General features: G+C 40.4%; 1 protein-coding gene across 5 annotated transcripts in view; it reads right to left on the minus strand.

The window, feature by feature from the left end:
- Positions 1–818: 818 nt before the first annotated feature.
- Positions 819–19718, minus strand: part of FHIP2A (FHF complex subunit HOOK interacting protein 2A) — a 69961-nt gene continuing 51061 nt past the window's right edge. For 2 of the 5 annotated variants that reach the window (XM_053306926.1, XM_053306927.1), the window contains 6 exons: positions 19133–19223; positions 15781–15924; positions 15272–15355; positions 6712–6852; positions 5373–5476; positions 819–5288 (listed from right to left, as the gene is read on the minus strand). In XM_053306926.1, the coding sequence (XP_053162901.1) occupies positions 5183–5288; positions 5373–5476; positions 6712–6852; positions 15272–15355; positions 15781–15924; positions 19133–19223 (670 nt within the window). In that variant the 3' untranslated portion in view covers positions 819–5182. Of the gene's footprint in view, positions 5289–5372; positions 5477–6711; positions 6853–8261; positions 8393–15271; positions 15356–15780; positions 15925–19132; positions 19224–19718 lie in introns of those variants that run through there. The other 3 variants (XM_053306928.1, XM_053306929.1, XR_008319027.1) reach the window with 2 other exon arrangements.

Here is a 19718-nt window from a genome sequence, read left to right on the forward strand (position 1 = left end):
TTCATATGCAACCATGGCAGACCCTGCTTAGCTATGGGGACAAGTCATGCTTGCTACAAGACCAGCTCTCCTCTCAGAACAAGACCAGCTCGTTAGCTATTATTGTAAAACACTACATGCTGGCTAATTTCTATACACCAGTGAATAATGCAGCTCTTTGGAATGCAGTTTAATGACAAAGCTATAATGAGGTACATGTTAAGCCTGAGAGGTTTTGTGATGGACCTTGTTGGTTCAAATATCAGATTCATAAACTACAACAAAACCTTTTGCCACACATTACAAAAAAGGCTTTCTATAAAGCCAGTCTTAGGCACTGCAGTTTTATAGCATTCGGAACAGCTGTATAACATAAGAAGACATTATTGGGGGAGAAAACAGTGACCACCAAACTCCCTACATGCCTTTTGGCATAGGCATGGAGAAAATGGGAGGGGTAGCAGAGAAGCGATAATAGGAACTGAGGAGCATTCTCAAGATCATTTAACATGTATTTGTTCTCCCAACATGTTTAGCCATCTGACAACACCCACTCTCACCCTAGACTGAATCTGAATTTCTCATGTCCAAGCCTTACACTTGACTCCAGTCCACTGACTCACGCGCTATGCCCTGCAAGAAACATATGAAACAGGACCACTGGAGCCTGGCATCAATGCCAAGGGAAGGATCAAATGTAATGCTACCCATGAGAGTCTAGTTGTCAATGGGGTGAAGAGATGCAATTTCAGCATTCAGTTGTCTTCTAGTTCTTTCCTCCTCCTTCACATAAAAGTTTTAAAATGCACAAACGTCTGCAAAGATAAGCAATCAGTCACTTGGTTTAAATTATATTAATTTATTTTTAAGAATACTGTATCCCTTTTAATCCTTCATGCATGCTTTTTAACCACAAAACGTGTCTGAATTAAAGTTGCTGACACAAGTTAACGCTGTGTATACTGTAACATGGCCATTCCAACCATTCCCCATGGGTCTATTATACCTTGGCAAATGTTGTCATCAAGTGAACTACACAAAGTTCAACAGGGAAGGTTTACTGAACATCTTCTGTTTAATGTAAACAAGACAGGAGGGAAAAAAGAAAAGTGTGTGTGTGTGTGCGTGTATAAAGAGAGAGACCTTGTAGCACTAGATAACAGGGCACAGGAATTATAAATCATGATTGTACTGTGTGTGTATGTGTGAGAAGAGATGCATCTTAATTTCTTAGATACAGATCTTAATTAGATCTTAGATGCAGATCTTAATTTATCACACAACTGAGGACAACAATGAATGTATAACTTTAGCATTGTACTTTGCTGTACAGTGGTCCCTCGACTTACAAACTACTCGACATAAGTATTTTTCGAGTTACAAACGGCAGTTTTAGATCCGGTTTTAGATGCGGTTTTTTCGACTTACAAATTTTTAGATGGGGTTTCCTCGACTTACAAATTTTTAGATGGGGTTTCCTCGACTTACAAATTTTACATGCGGTTTCCTTGACTTGCCTGCCTGTTTACTGCCTGTTTATTCTTGAAAAGAAATGTTCCTGTGCAGTTTGCAAGCCTTACTGGGGGTCTGGGTCTTTTTTCTAGGCTCCGGAACGCATTAATCCGTTCCCAATGCATTCCTATGGGAAACCGCTTTTCGACTTACGAATTTTTCGACTTACAAATGTGCATTCGGAACGGATTAATTTCGTAAGTAGAGGGACCACTGTATCTCATACCAAGTTAAATGAGGATGTTATTTCACACTGAAGGCTCTGCTGCATTCAGGAGCTCATAGTGAGCAGCTGTCATGCTTTTATAAAGAAATACTATGATTACTGTGCCCTGTAGAACTTAGCGTTACAGTCTTTGCACTGGCAACACTGCAAGCAAATGCTGCATTTCAGTCCATTAGTATACAAATATACACACGTAAACAGATGATGTACAACCAGGCTGAAGCTGTGGCTAGTATCACAGCTCCCATATTGCACCGATGAACACATTATATGAGAATGCATAGAAAAGATCAGAGTAGTAGGCAGACATCTACAACCATAATAAAAACAGACTAAGGAGAAATGGCTGTTTTTCTAGATGCAGCATGTTGCTTATTACAGAATAAGCTAAATTAAATACATACAATAGATAGCAAAAAAGTGAAAAAGGTGCCTTTATTTACATACATTTTATTTATGTAAAAATTAAAATTGGATCTGCATCATGGAACTCAAGCGATTCCAGCTTTCCCCATCCATCCACATACATAAACACTGTTTGTTGTATTTTAATGATACTGAGAACCCAATAGCTACCACTAACATCTTTACAACTGGTGGTTGCTCAGTACTTCTGGAAAGCAGATTATACGTTCTCTGGTGGATAATAAATAACGACACATGCATCTACACACATGCGCGCACTTACACACACACACACACACACTCACTCTCTCTCTCTCTCTCTCTAGTTGGAACAGGGAGGGTTATGACATGCATAGATTTAAACAATTTAAACAAGGACTATACCAGCCTTTAAAATAAAAGTGCATGGGGGGAAAAGATATAAAAATTAAACAACTTGGTTTGGGAAGGAAATCATTTTTACAAAAATAAGAAGTAGCTGCTATAATGCATGGGTCCATAAAAGCAACTCCCATGAAGAGAGAAAGGGTTAAAGCTTTTCCTAGTTTTGTGATATGTATCATGACAAGTCCACATCTTAACTCTTAAAAGGGCATGGGACAATGTTAGTTGTTGAAATGACATCACTGGGGCTTACTGGCCAACTAAATATTCATGTGTTCAATATATGTTCTTATCTTCAATATGCCTGGCCTATGCAATCAAACTTGGATCTTGACATTTTTAAAAGTAAAGTGAACTTGCATGTTGTACAATTCTGCTTGAACAGATATAGTCTTTACACAAAAACCAAATTTGAAAATGAAGTGCAATGTAGTCTGAATAGCTTTAGAATTGTAGAGAATTAGAAAGGTTTAACAGTACACAAGTTTGAGAAATAAATTTTACTCCATATACTTTTGAGTAATTATATTCTTCCAAATGTACATCTGAAACAGGGCATAGGACTGCTTTAAAAATATTTTAGAAAAGAATGAAAACAGTACTACCACCTCCAGGAAAACTTTAAAAATTAAGGCTGCCTCCCACTTACTTTGGGGCACTGCTGCAGACATCTCACTGACTTCAGTGAACTTCCCACGGGTTTTCTCTAGAGAATGTTGGTTGTAGATTTCAGCACAAGACAGAGCATCAGCAAAGCATATGGAGCTCAAGCATCTTCTCTGTGGCATATGCCCGAGTCTTAGGAACTTAACTTGAGATTTAGGCACATGATCAATTTTCAGATATTTGCTCGAGTGCTGTTGTACTGAAGAGGCCCAGATTAACACACATTGCATTAATCACTATCATTCCTATTTAACAACATAATCTATATCCTACCTTATTTATTTTTATTCATTTTACCTGCCATGTTAAAAAGGTAAAAACTTTTTCAGGTGGCCTGTTTCCATATGCTATGTTGTTTATTTACTTCCTAATGTCCATCTTATGCTCAGAAAATAAGTGAACCCTTTCCTTATATTTACTTTCTCCAGTTGCATTTGTGAGCCAGTTCAGAAATTTGATGCACAAGGACATTAAAAAACCATCTTCACTGTGCTACCAATTTCTGCAAAGAAGGCAAGTACCTTGATGATCAGAGGGTACACATGAATTTGCTCAGTCAGGCTGTTATTTGGCTGAGCTTCTCCTGTAATAAAAGACAACTCTTTGGCTGGATTCAGACACAGCGCTATGCCACGATTAATCCACAGGTTAGCATTAAACACGTGTAGCTAATCTCCCTCATCACTTTGAGCCAGTGTATTTTCAACTCAACTCCAATAGTCAGCAACCTACAATCACCCTGCCAGCCCACAAGCCAAATCTGATCAGCCAATCACCTGTGCTCTTCTAGCTTTTTAAATGAGTAATATAGCCAAGCTAGCCTCTCCACACATGGTTACCACCACCACATGTTTCTTATAGTATCTCTTTCCAACTCATGGCAGACAGTATAGTGGCTTGGAGTTTTGCCTAAGAAGAGACTGGCACTGGTGAATAAAATGCAAGAAAGGGAGGGACAGCTGGCTCCAGTGTCTGTCCTAGATTGGCCAATCTAACTGATAACAGATTATAACGGAATAACGGGATCCTTTGTTTACAATGCATTCCTGTTGCAAACAATAAGATCACAAATTTTGCAACACAAGGCATGCAACAGCCTACAAAGAATTTGACACTATATACATTATTAAAAAGTAGCATCAGCGAGAAGCAATATCAGCCATCCCTTGGCCTGGATGCTACAGCCATTCAATTAGATAAGCAATAAAGTATTTTAAAATCACAAAACACTGATACTGCCAATCATCAAGGCACAAGATACTCCTCAGCCAATTAATCACAGACATATCTAAGGAAAACCTGTCCTATTAAGTATCCTGTATTATTACCATTCCTGTAAATAGACATTTGGATCAAGCAAGCTAGGGCTCCAATATGAAAGAGAAGGCAAATAAAGTTATGAAGTATAACAAAGGAGAACAAAGGACTCAAGGGAAACCAACACTTGAGTATACGTGTGATCACCTGTTACACTAGTGTAACAGATACATTTGTAATAAACAGTGAATAAAGGGCTCAAACAATATGAAAGACACAAAGAAAAATGATCTCATTTTCATTTGAAGCTGCTTGTGCATCTGCAGCCTCTTATTTTTATATGTTATTTTAAATACTTTAAAATGCTTTAATTGCTTATTGGTTTCCATTAAAGGGATAAAATAACTCAGCTATGAGACAAAAACTATTAAAACAAACAAACATATGAACCCTAAAGGATATAAAAACTCCTGCCTCCTAGAAGGTGACTAAAACAAGAAAACCCCTTAAAGTCTTGATGTGCATAGCTCTTTGAGCTTGGTTTGTTCTGTCAATGTCCTTTTGATTGTGTTGTAGGCAAAACACCCATTTTCTTATATCCAGAGAGTCAGTGCCAATGAATTAAAAAAACAGCACTACCATTTGAATGGATGCCAATGCTTTGCTTTTTCCTTTCTTGCCTGGGGAGAGTTATTAGTCTTTTCAGATTGAAACACAAGATGATCTTGCAGTTTGGACACTCAAGGTAGCTGCTTATGGCGTGGATGATGCATGGTATTTCACAAACGCAATTGCAGCCAGTTCTTTACAAAACTCTTCTAATACAATCACACCTTCTAGCAATGTCATGTGGTCAACACTGCAGAAAGAAGAGAAAGAGTTAACATTCACACACAATGCTGTTGGAAACTACCTGCAATGGCCTGGTAATTAATACACTTACATGGGCCCTTCTGGCTCTAAGCCAAGGAGACGCTTCCTGACCAGGAGAAGTTTAGACGTGAAATCAGGTATGCGCTGGATCCTCACCATGAGATCCCCAACAACCTGCACATAAGACCAAACAGCAATAAGTGAAATGAACAAAAGCCACTGGAGGAAAGGAACAGCTTATAGTCCTGCTAATTCAAAGTTTGGATGTCTGAAGTATGGCCAGAAGCCTTGAAGACCACTTAATGCAGAGTTCTTCATTGCAAGACCTGGGAGTCAGTGACGGTTGTAGTGCAGCTCCCTGATGAACTGTGAAGCAGAATAGTCAGTGCAGTCCACTAGCACAGTGCGGAAGCAACCATTTCCAACAAGCAGTGCTTTAAAAGAAAAATTGAGCCCTTTCACTCCCCAACGTCATCTTGGAAAGGTGCACATGAGATGCTGGGAAGTGTACTCCTTCACAGAGCTTTTCTGCATAGAGCTCTATGAATAAAGCACTGGGAAGAATTCAAATTCTCAGCACCCTTTATGCACTGTCCAAGAGGTGGCTAGGAGATGATGGGGCTCTGTTACTTTTCAAGTTCCCTACATGCCAGCACTAGGTAAAGCACAGCATTGCATGGAAATGAGATATGGCTCTCACACTGAAGATGATGATGATGATGATGATGATTATTATTATTATGGCCAAAGTGGCCCCCTCTTGAAAAATAGTGAACATCACTGACTTAATGTGACTGACTTAATCACTGACATATATTTCCTGTGTGAATATTCTCTATGTAAAATGAAGTGTAAACATTGTAATGTCTGAGAGGCTGATCCAGAGCTCAGGCTTGTTCTTCAGCAGAGCATATGTGGAGGCAGGTGATTTTTGCTGCTCTCCCCTCCCTACAGAAATACTTTTGGTTTCCAGAAATATGACCTTGAAGGTCACACAGTCCTCAGGGACATATTTCTGACACACAAAGGGTACTTCAGGAAGGAGCGGAGAGCAATGAAAATCACACACCCCTCTCCACATCCTGACTGCAGGACAAGCCTTTGGCTGAGCTCCGCAACAGCCTCTCTGCAAGGACACAGCTCTTCCTCCACCCTCCTAATGCTTCAGAACATTGACCAAATGCAACATCTGTCTCATTGCTAATTGAGTTCTGGAGCAGATTAGGTCAGTGCCTAACCAGTGGACGGGAAGCTGCTTTAAAACAAAAACAAACAGGCAGTCTACAAGGTAAGGCAAGTTATCTGACATTTATTATTTGTTAAACAGTAACAGTGAGTGCAATTATGTATTTTAGAAAGCTATCTAATGTTGAAATATTGTTCAATCTGCATGCTCTGTCTTTACTCACCCTGACAATTACTGAAAAAAGAGAGCGGCAGCCAGAAGCCAGATTGACGTAGGGATCCAAAAGGTATTCATGGATGTGTGGATGAGGAAACAAAGAAAGTTTGGACAACACGGATGTGACTTGTAAATTGACATCATATGGCTGTGGGGGGGGAATAGATAATAAAATTAGGAATGGAACAGCTTTTGGCCCTCCCCAAGTGGTCACATTCATTACAATACATCTAGTTTTCAATGGAACATTAACAGTGCTGGGATTTTCTGTCTGCAACGTTTTCAGTATGTGGTGGTCATTAGCTGCATAGGCACATTGTTTTAAACAAGCCTGGCACACTCACTACAACCCAAGTATTCTCTACAAATCTGACAGCCTATTATAATACCAAAGTAAAGTCAATTGCTCTGTTTTCAGTTCCATGTGTTTAGGATAATTATTTACCCAAAACAATCAATATGAAAAATCTCTCAAATTGCAAGCATAAATGGGAAAGCAAGTGTGCAAAGGAACAGCTGTGGTTCCTGTTTAGGCTGTTCCTAGATGAGGGCTATTTGCATGCCAAGCATGCTGATTCAGCACACCTGACACCTGCAAACAATACTGAGATTGCCATAATGGCCAGGGTGACCCCTTCAACCGAAATGACAGCCTGCGATCAGCACATAGAGAGATATGCCTTTTTCCTTCTGTACTTCCCCAATGATCGCCGGTTTAGCACTACAACCCTAATCCAAAGGAGGAGGGAAGCTGCCATTGATTCTTGGCAATGAAACTGAAGCCATTTTCCAAATATAAGTGCTTTCGTACACTGCCCTTGAATTTACCCCCCACCCCCTTAATTTCTTCTAGTTACTTCAGGTGTTTTCTCAAGCTTTTCAACAGCCTTTTCTTGACTACTGGCAGAAAGCCCACAACAGCCTTTGCTAGATCAATGCATGGGAACAGCAAGAGAGGTCTGCTGCCAGCAATGCAGCCACAAAGGCACATGCAAGATGCAAGAATCCCCCAGACGGGGTCGTTGAGGATTGATTATTCACAGTCTACTGACCTGAATCAACAGTACAGTGGACTGACACAAAGCAACTGGCAAAAAGTCATGGATATCAGACACTGGGATAAGCAGATAGGAGGAGGTTGTCTGTGAGCTGCCCAATAGCCAAGCAGAAACCTTTGGGAACAATGCTACATTTTGAAGTTGCAATTACAAAGATCACAGCAGCAAGGAACACGAGAACAAAGACTAATAAACCTGGAAGTACAGGGAAGAAAAGCCTGCACACAGCAAGTGAATGCTGGGTTATGACCTGCAATTCTAAAAACAGATACACACCAGATTATTATATTTTACTTATTTCAGTTTACCGATTGCCCTGTGCTAGGAATCTAGGGTTCCTAGCATAGGGCAATCTGTAAACTGAACTAAGTAAAATATAATAATCTGGTGTGTATCTGTTTTTAGAATTGTAGCGACAACCCCTGCTGTATTCTAGTAAAGACAACCACAGGGCTCTGTGGTTGCCAGGAGTCGACACCGACTCAATGGCATACTTTACCTTTAGGAACTTAGGGTGAGTAACACTACATTCTGCCATGAAGCTCACTGGGTAATAGCTATCCCTCAGGCTTGACAAAGGGGAGAAATCGTGGGAGCGGGAAGAAGAGCCAGGCATGTAGCCCTGACTCCCTGAAAGAACAGCAGGAATAAAATCTAAGTAAATAAATGCACAAGGTATGTATGTAAGGGATTCATTGACTCACTAACTCAACTGATGGGGGTACTGACACTGTTAGGGTACATCCCAATCAGCTAGAAATCTGTAATGAGGTACACATAGTTGAAGACATTCTGATGGTTAGAAAAGTTATGGGAAAGTTATATCTAACAGCCAAAATCTGGTACATAGTATACTTCATAACAGAGACCAGTACTCCAATGTGCAAACTAGGTCCAACATAGGAGAGAACATTAAGCTGCCCCCTATGCACATACACAGAGCCATTTCCCCCTGGTGCTGTCCCATGCATCGGTTGCATGTGGTGTGGACACTACTGATATAATTAACACTGATGCTGTCTGCTCAAGGCTAACTCCTCTGCGAAATGTGCAAAGAGGCACCTTTTTAAAGTGGTAATTCTCTTTACTGAGTAGTGGGGAGAGCAACGGCCCTATCCAGCCACAGCAGAGCATCCTTCCAGTGGCTGTTGCTGGTGTCTATCTTATGTTTCTTTTTAGATTGTGGGCCCTTTGGGGACAAGACTCCATCTTTATTTATTTTTATTTCTCTATGTAAACTACTTTGGGAACTTTTGTTGAAAAGTGGTGTATAAATATTTGTTGTCGTCAGGGCAACAAGAACATCATGGATGGACAAACAGGCTGAAGAAATCAGCTCCCAGTTCTCCCCTTTGTTGCCACTGACTTTCAAGGGAGTAGAGCCAGGAGCCACAGCAGTGATAATGAAGCCCACCCCGATAGAGACTGAAGGCATCTGGCTGCTGCAGAACAGCTTGGAAGCCTATTCCTATGGGTAGAGGTCACGTGGGTCTGGTGAGGCATCAACATCAGCAGAAGGTCTGGGGAGAGGACTTTTATACCTCATTGTCTCCTACTCCCATTCCATTAACAGCCATTGTCTGAAAAATGGTATACAAGTATTGTTAAATAAATAAATATACCACAAAGAACAGTGTGTGGGTTTTCCCCCACCCTGCTAAAAGAGAAAGCATCCATCTGGTGGAAAAGGACTACATAATCAACCCCACACATGAAGTTGCTGTGATTTCTATGTGATTTAGTCTATGTGAAGGAACCTTGGACTGTGGGAATTTCTCTCCTCCTCAGACTGGAAAAGGGGAATGAACAATAGCACTCAGGAACTATAATTCCCCTAAATAGGTTTACTTCGGTTAAATGGTACATGTTTTAATTGATCCATCAATCATACATGCAGGTGCATGAATAATCATTCTTAAGGAAAAGGATTATTCCTTTGTTTGAGATGACAGATACTGCCTGCTGAACCACAAGAGGAATTTTCTCTAGCGTTAGAAGAGGATTACTTCTCTAAGACATGCTTGTCACCTAAGAACATAAGAACAACCCTGATGTATCAGGCCCAAGGCCCATCTAGTCCAGCATCCTGTTTCACACAGTGGCCCACCACATGTCTCTGGGGAGCCCACAGACAAGAGGTGAGGGCATGCCCTGTCTCCTGCTTTGCTCCCCTGAAATCAGTATTGAGAGGCATGGTGCCTCTGAAGCTGGAGGTAGCCCACAGCCACCAGACTAGTAGCCATTGATAGACCTGTCCTCCATGAATTTGTCTAGACCCATTTTAAAGCTGTCCAAGCTGGTGGTCATCACCACATCCCATGTCAAAGAATTCCATAGATTAATTATGCTCTGTGTGAAAAGGTACCTTCCTCTTGTCGGTCCTAAATTTCCTGACCTTAAGTTTCATGGGATGACCTCTGATTCTAGTATTGTGAGAGAAGACAAAAACGTCTCTATCCACTCCATGAATAATTTTATATACCTCAATCATGTCTCCCCTTAGTCACCTCCTGTCCAAAGTAAAGAGCCCCAAATGCTGAAGCCTTGCCTCATAAGGGTGCTCCAGGCCATTGATTATCTTGGTTACCCTCTTCTGCACCCTTTCAAGTTCTACAATATCCACCTTAAGATATAGTGACCAAAAGTGTATGAAGTACTCCAGATGTGGCTGCACCATAAATTTGTACAAGGGCATGATAATATTAACATTTTTATTTTAAATCCCCTTCCTATTGATCCCTAGCATGGAATTGGCCTTTTTTACAGCCGCACCTGTCCACCATGACCCCAAAATCTCTCTTCTGGTCAGTCACCAACAGCTCAGACCCCATCTGCGTATATATGATGTTGGGGTTTTTAACCCCAATATGCATCACTTTATACTTGCTTACATTGAACCCCATTCGCCATTTTGTTGACTAGTCCCCCAGTTTGGAGAGATCATTTTGGAGCTCCTCACAACCTTTTGTGGATTTCACAACCCTAAATAGTTGAGCATCATCTGCAAATTTGGCCACTTCGCTGCTTACCCCAATTTCTACATCCTTTATGAACAAGTTAAAGAGCATTTGCCTTAGTACCGATCCCTGGGAGACCCCACTTTTCACTTCCCTCCACTGTGAAAACTGTTTATTTATTCCTACACTCTGTTTTCTGTCCTTCAACCAGCTACCAATCCACACATAAACCTGTCCCTTATCCCATGACTGCTAAGTTTACTCAAGAGCCTTTGGTGGGGAACTTTGTCAAAAGCTTTTTGGAAGTCCAAGTATACTATGTCAACTGGATCACCTTTATCCACATGCCTGTTGACACTCTCAAAGAACTCCAAAAGGTTGGTGAGGCAAGAATTGCCCTTGCACAAGCCATGCTGGTTATCCTTCAGCAAGGCCTTTTCTTCTATATGTTTTTATCCTCAAGTACACTTTCCATCAGTTTACCCGGCATCCATGTTAAGCTGACCGGCCTGTAATTTCCTGTATCCTCCCTGGATCCCTTTTTGAAAATCAAGAGTTACATTGGTTGCTTTCCAGTACAGAGCCTGATTGTAAAGACAAGTTACATCCCACCCCCCTCAGGAGCTCAGCAATTTTTGTGTTCCTGCAGAACTCTTGGGTGGATGCCATCCGTCCCTGGCGATTTGTTAATTTTTAGTTTTTCAAGACAGTTTAGAACATCTTCCCTTGTCACCTCAAACTGGCCCAGTTCTTCAGCCTCTAAACCTGAGAAGCTCAATTCCAGAGAGGGTATATGGTCAGTATCCACCGTGGGCAGGTACAAACAGCTCATTCAGCTTCTCTGCAGTCTCCTTATCCTCCTTAATAATCCCATTCACACCCTCATCATCTAAGCAGCCAACTGTCTTCCTGGCAGGTTTTCTACATCTGATATATGTAAAGAAGTTTTTGTTATTCCCCTTGACACTTCTAGCTATATGTATAGAGTGATTTGACCCTCTTGACTTTCCCTTTCAGCTTCCTTTTTACTAGTCCCCTCATTTTTAGATGTTTCCTCTTCTGAAGTCTATGCATCTGTTTTGGACTTCCTTGACAATTCTCCACTTGCATATATGCTAAACTGGATCACACTATGGTCACTGCTCCCCAATGTCTGCGCACACCAGGTCCTGGGTACCACTCCGGATTAAGTCTAAGGTCGCCATCTATGTGGTTGGTTCCGTGAATAACTGTTCTAAGACACAGTTGTTTAGCATGTCTAGAAATCTGGCCTCTCGAATGTGAATTTACCCATTCTATGTGTGGGTAGTTGAAGTCACCCATTATTACTGCTCTGTCTCCCTTTGATGCCTCTCTTATTTGCTTCTCCAACTCCAGGTCACTCTTAGTATTTTAACAGCACATCCCTCATAACACATTTCCTTTCAGTCCTCGTATTGTCACCCTTCTGTGGAGAACTCTGGTCCACCTGGGCTTTCAAGCTTGTTTGAATCTATCCCTTCTTTAATATACAGTGCTATCCCCCCCACCCCTGCCGCCACAAATCCTCCCCTCCCTGTCCTTTCTGTAGAGGAATAACAGTGTCCCATTGGTTTTCAACATTCTGTCAAGTTTCTGTTACATGCACTATATTTATGTTTTCATTAGTAACCAAGCACTCCAGCTCATCCACCTTCACTTGGAGACTTCTGACACTGGTATATAGACACCTACATGCAGAGTCCCTCACCTGGTGGTGGTGTGTGCTATCTCTCTTATCATTTGACCTTTTTGGCCAGATGATATGTGTTTCGTTCTGCGCAACCTCTGGCTCTACTCTGTCCCCTTCTGGTTTATCCGAAACGTGTGCACCCTCACACCTTAGGAGACTTTGTTGGCTGAACCAGATACCACCCAATACCTGATGGCAATCCCCCAGGCCTCATTTTAAAAGCTGCTCTGCAACCTTTTTTTTAAATTTTAATTTTAAGGTCACCTGTAGTATCCATAATACCTGTACTGTATTACAAATAATTAACACTCTTTAAAATCTGTTGCCTAATTCAGTGGTATCTTTATTATTGATCAAAAGATTTGTGATTAACTAACTGATTAAATGCTGCAACCCTAATAACTTTACAACAATGTAATAATATTAGAGACTTCATTTCAAGCCAGTGCTGATGTGGCAGCCATATGAGCGCGAGAACATGAATGCAGAAAGGGGAAAAAACAAAAGCACAATCAAGAAATCTGTACTCTAAGTGTCAAACTATACATCATGCAAGAGATCTGCAAACAGGATCTCCACTAATTTTAAAAAGGTAAAATTGGCTGTGTATATATTGGGTGATCAGGACTGCAGCACTGATAGGGTGTTTGTGTGGTTGTTGTTGTTGTTTTTTGGGGGGGGGCAACTTGCATGGAAGAAAAGGTTGTTACAGTTCCCTGAACGTGTTATTTTCTCCATAAGATATATATAGAGGTAACAATATGGAACTTGTATGTTTTTCCTTCAAAGGCAAATAGCTTGGGGGAGAGAATTTAAATCAGGAAAGCAGGCAAGAAAGGGTTAAATAATCCCTTCCCTGTCACAGTCCTAATTCAATTCTCATTCCATCTCAAGCTAAATATAGTCTTTCTGTTGTCCACCACATCACACCTAGCTTTGATCCTGGATGCATTTAGTATATACTTTTTCTTCTCATGCAGCAAAGCAAGAAGAGATCTGCAGATGTTCAAGCCATCCAGTGGCAGCCCAAGGCACTGCAATGTGAACTGTTACATCAAATCTTTGGTAGTGGTATTAATTATTATTATTATTATTATTATTCTGTTAACTAGGAACAGCAAAAACATTTAGAATGAAATGGAGCAATTTCTAGCCTTCCACAAATGGAAGGATTTTCAGGGGAAGGAGAAATCAAGAAGGATTGATGAAGTTTAATGAGTCTATCTCCTTTTACACCAATGTTTTGTTTATTTGTAATGCCTGCTAATGGCTGTCTGCAATCTTAGACATGATGGGATATATTGTGTTTGTAGAATTTATGATTTTTACAATTATAAAAAATAATTATTTATTTATAATTGTAGAATTTGGGTGCAAAATTCCAGAGCTTCTTTCTTTTAAGGGCATAGAAGCAGAACAAGATGAATTAACATTTCTGTACCAGAAGAATAGTATAAAAGATTGTATAATAGTATAAAAGAATAGTATAAAAGATTGGCATAACAGAGTTAACTGACAATCAACAGCCTTGTCCAAACGACATATGGAGCCAGGAATGAATCCTTGTTTCATGCAATATCCCCAAGACACAGGAAAGCATGATCCCCCATCCCCTTCATAAGAGCAGGGGAAGGATTCTGCATCCAACCCTGGCTTTGAATAAACTAGGATCCATTGTGATAACCATAAGAGCAGGGGAAGGATTCTGCATCCAACCCTGGCTTTGAATAAACTAGGATCCATTGTGATAACCAAACTGGGCAATGCTGGCTTATTCTAGCCAGAATTTCACCCAGCTTGGATGTCACGATGGATCTTGATTAGTTCTAAGCCATGATCTGAATTAGAATCCTTCCTCCTCTCATGCACCTGAGGCTTGGGCACATTAAGTGAAACCAGGATTTAATCCTGGCTCAGTGTGACATCTGAACCAGGCTATTATATCAACCTTGCTGTTTTAATCTCAATTGACAGGACCAACAGTTTACGATTTCTGATTTATATTAGCATTTTAGAGTAATTTGCCCTTAAGGGGGGGAAAAACACCCTGGCTCAGAATTAAAAAGTGTTTTTAAACAATAGGAGAGGATTTTAGTCATTTCCCCAACTACTGCATGTTTTAAATCTCTGAGAATCAGGTGTTGCCCTTGACACAAGAGAGAGAACAGCAGCATGCTTGACTGATCCAGAAATTTTGTCATTCTGACAGGTACTATATCAAATTGACACTGTGCCATAATAACCCATAGTATTTTTTTTTGCTACACTACTAGATATTTGTTCCCCTGACAACCTTCAAGTGAGGAATTGTCTTTTCTTTTTCATAATTTGGGCCTCATCAATTGGATCAAATTTTCATATGCATGAGATTAGTTTCCCTAAAGCTACTGAGAGTCAAATTTAAGTTTCAAATCCAATATTCACTTGAAATGAGGCATGTGTAGAAAGTGCATTTATTAACAGAGCCTAATTCAGTTTCATTTTCTTGCCAATTATTTAGAAACACACAGAGGGAAGCAGATAGAAACTGGCTTCAGGTGCAGTTTTATAATGTGAAAATCATCAGACAAAAGTCTAAAGGTCAGGCTACACGTTCAAACATGTGTAAAGTAGCAGGTGGGGTGTGTAATCTGAAGTGCAGACAAGGTGGTTGGGCAGGAGGGTGTGGGTCCATCCTTCAAGAAGGAGAATGCAGAGATGGTTGTTTCACACCCTTTACCTCCATTACACTCTTGCACTTTACAGTGTACTCCCCACTCTCACTTTAATCATGACTGAGTGGGCCCACACTGAAAGGATATGGGTCTGACACGATTACTTGTACACAGGAAAAAACCATACACAAAACATGAACACAGATGTGTGAAAAGATTGTGGTATTTTGCTGTGGTACGTCTGCCTGAAAGTCACTGCCCATTGCTGCTTCTGAAAAGACAACCAAATGTAATATATGTATCAGATCTTCAACACGCATCCGAGAAACTTTGTGTGCTATTTGTGCTCTTCAGTCTCACCTCTTTTTCGACATCATAAAGTATCTTGTCAGTGGACAATTTCAAATCGCCAACAAGGAAATGTAACAACAAGGGGCTTTAAACGAGTATTTATTTTTCTAACCATAATGTATCAGAACAAGAATAAAGGAACTCTTATAACCCAAGAACATAAAAAGTACTTATTTTTACACATACCTAGAGCATCCCCGGGCACACAAAATCTGCCCCATCCTCTCTAAGTGGCTTCATGTCATTGCTATAACAGTAAGGCCACTAATTTTACTACCAGAAGGAATGATATAGAAAAAAAATCACCCATGTCAGAAAAGAAAATATCAAGAACTGCAGACCTACCTGATCAAGAATTCTGCCCATTCTATCAAAGAGAACTTTCAGGAAATGTCCTTCAAAGAATGAAGCTTCTAAATTGCACTTTTCCAAAGGTTTAGGAGAACCTGGCCATTCCCATCGTAAGCATATCGCGCAGTAGTCTCGGAACTAAAGGAGGCAGAAAATCTGATCAATTACTCATTTATGAATAAACAAAAGGCCCTGTAATGGACTGTTACAATATTCTAAAAACATCAAAAGTTACTTGCTTTAGAGGATTAATTTGCATTTCACATTTGTTGAAATCAATCATTCTCAATAACACAAATTGGAGGTTTGCAGGATCCACTCTGATGCTGCTGAGGATCTACCCTGAGCAGCTTCACCTTCGAAAACATTTTCCAATGAAAATAGTCCCTGACAAAAATATTATGTGTGAATTGGCTCTTGGAGCAGTATGCAATTGTGTAACTTTGGTGATCAGCACAGACAGGAAATGCAGCTCTAAAGATCTCCCTTATTCAAAATGGGAACATGTTGGAGGACATCCAGGTTTATTCTGCTCCCTCTCCAAGAAACTCAGAGCAACATACATGATGTCCTGTCAACCTCATTTTATCCTAGCAATCCTGAGGGGTAGATGATTAAGCTGAAATAATGCAACTATTCTCTGTACCCCACCCCCAATAATATTTGGAATACAGTACATTTACACTTGTCCCAACTGAACAGAAAGGCAAGCTACTTTTTCACACAGAAGTCTCCCAAGGACTGCAAAATTCAAAAGTTTCATAGTTGTCTATTTGACACAGGCAAAACTTCACAAAGGTTTCACAAGGAGAGGTAGAAGCACACACAATAAAACCAAGCAGCAACTGGGTTATAATCACATGGAAGCCTGGTGTTCAAACAGTTTGGCACCACATGAATGAGTCTTTAAGAACAGTCCTGTGTTCCTATATTCAAGTGCAGAGTACTGTGAGAATCTTACGTGCCTCTTCCATCTCCCCTTATTTCTCCTATAATTCTCTTCAATTTTAGGCAAGTAAAAGAGGCAGAAGAGAGAGCAGAAAGGATAGCTTTTGCGCTTGACTGGGATACTAACTTGTCTTTGTTTCCAAGAGTGCAACACTTAAAAAAAATTATTATTCCACACATCTGTGTTGCTCATACATTTACTCAGAGCCCTTTGGCAATTATCCACAAGTTATTTATGAGGCTGCAGTCAAGGGCAGTTTGCCCTCAAAACAAGGAAATTTAAAGTTTCTGAAAGAGAAATGTGTTTGGGGTTTCAAATGAGAACACTAAAGTTCCTTTTTCTACCATCTACTTCAAAACTGCATGCCTGAGGGTGCATATTACGTGCACAGAGCTTTATTTTTCAAGTCATGACTCTTGTGCAGCTTTTCTGCAGTGACGTGCTCCTGTCAAGGAACTTGCCATCGCAGACAAATATTAAGGGAAATTAAGAGATTGCATACAGTGCACATTTATATTTAATACTCTGTAAATAGCACAAGTAACTCAACATTTTTACTTGGAAGAATGTTATTTCCTCTGAACTAGACTTAACAGAATGTTTGAAGGCAAGAGAGACTATATGCTCCCCACGAATATCTATATAGATGGACCTTGTCACTCATGGTTCTGACATCCATGGTTTTGCGTATCCACAGTTGGGGAATGGAGACCCAATCTCGGTATGCGCGTGTAGTGATCAGACACAGACCAGCCCCTCCTCTCCCCTAAAGAGTTAACCGGAAGTGAACCCTGTCATCTGGGGTGCTTTTTGAAATATTCTTGTAACCTACTGAGTATTTCCTTTACCTGCAACTAAAAGCTGAGAGCCTCATACTGAAGCAGTCTGCAGAATTTGAATAATGCCCCCCCTTTTGTTCCTTGAATTTTGCCTGCCACCCTGAGTGGATTTTTAACTCAGGAAAGGGGGAGGCGGGAAGGGGGTTTATCTGGTGCAACATGCCTCATACGTTCAGCAACTACCAGTTTTCTCACCACACGTAAGCTTGCACATGGAAGGTTTTTGTATACTTTTACAATAGCAAAAGAAGAAGAGTTTTCCCTGGGATTTCCAACCAAGCCCAAGGTGGGTTTAAACTCCGTCAAAAATTGAGTGGTGGTGGCAGCCTAGATCCTACCAAGATTACAGGGAAGTTTGGGGAGAAGCCTTTGCTCGGAAAGCACAGAGGAAATGATTCAGCATTTTTTCTTCCCCTCACATGGGCTTGCTCTGAGACAAAGGCTTGTAATCTGCTACAACATGGTTTACAAAGGGTTAAAATCCACATATCCGCAGTTCCTAAGAAGCCAGAAATGACCCCTGAGTTCATTTCTAGCCACCATTTTGTTGCAAGGAGCCATTTTGTGGCTCTTTTGTAAAAAATAATAATTCCCATGATTCTTCATGGAAACTTGGAGAAATTGGGGGATTTGGGGGGCACTGCTGGACAGCTGGAGAATATGATATGTCATTTCCTTTGTCTTATTTCTGCTTTTAAAAGCATTTTTTGCCCTCCAAGAACCTAACCTTCCCAATTACCATTGACTTCAGGTCTCACTATCCACGGTTCTGTTATATGTGGTTGTTGCAGGGAACAGAACCCCTGCAGATAACAAGGTCGACCTATACATTTTATAAAGTATTGTACGTATGGTTGCCAATATTCAAAAACTCCAAATATATAATTGGATATCCAACTCCTCGCCCCCAGAGGAAGACTCCTTCCTTTAGAACAAGGAGTTCTTGCTTTGGAGAAATCCTGCTTCCTCCATAGGAAATGAAAGAGTGAAACATTAAAATACAACCCCTTGTGTGTGGAGCACAATTTTGGCTCACTGTTGTTAAGGTACTGGAACCTTGACTATCTGTGGATCTGTGAATTCTTCAGCAAGGATCTGTGAAGTATAGTTCATAGTAATGTATGGAGAAAACACACATTGAGAACACTGAATGAAATATAGCAAATATACTCAACTGCCTATGTAGATTTCAATGAATGTTTACAAAAGTCAAAAACATGAGGAACTGATCTATGATGCATTGCAGAAAACATAAGAAACAAGATATTCTAAGTAACAGCTGACTACAAAAGTGAAAAATCCAATCCAATCCATGTTTCTTAAACAGAGGCACTTCAATGTTTTGGCACAGATGTCACCTTCAACAGCTATAACTGTTTTATATGTGTGTGTGTGTGTGTGTGTGTGTGTGTGTGTGTGTGTGTGTGTAGATACAGATATGTACATATATGTGCAGAGAGAGAGAGAGAGAGAGAGAATGAACTAACACCTAGATACAAAATAATGTTGTCCCTTCTTCAGGCATCAGCCACCTCAACATTTTCTGTTTGTCACTTACTTGTCGATGGGCGTCTCTGAGGTAGGTATCATAACCTGTGCCCTCCACATGGTAGGAAGATTTGGCTTCATCTGGTACTAAACAGAGAAAACTGAAAAGAGAAACAAGTAACTAGTCAAAAGAATTTGTTCCCTCCGCATTCTAGCAATGGGTATATCCAACATAGTTAAGCCCTTGCATGTATTGTTGTGCAATGAAGACAAAATTAGGAAATACGTTGAGGCAGTTATGTCAGTCTGGCTACTGAGATGTTGCATTATAAGAAGAGACTACTGTCTTAGTTATTATTGATTCCAGAGTGCATTCAGATGCCACAATTATACCATACTCACAGCACACACTAAGGGATGAACAAAATCTAAACAATAACCCCTATTTAACACAACTTTACAGTTTGATGTTCACGCCTATAAGTCTATACTGGATTTCTTTTTACTGCTGCATCACACAAGTGGAATGCAGTACTAAATGAAGCATATTATCACTTTATTTTCAATAATGCTTACCATACTTCAGGAAATCATGGGAAAGTTGTGACATGCAAAGATAAGTATTTGCTTTTCTGCATTTTGGCTTTTCAGGGAAT

This window comes from Hemicordylus capensis, chromosome 3 (genome assembly GCF_027244095.1).
Source record: "Hemicordylus capensis ecotype Gifberg chromosome 3, rHemCap1.1.pri, whole genome shotgun sequence".
Lineage (NCBI taxonomy): Eukaryota > Metazoa > Chordata > Lepidosauria > Squamata > Cordylidae > Hemicordylus > Hemicordylus capensis.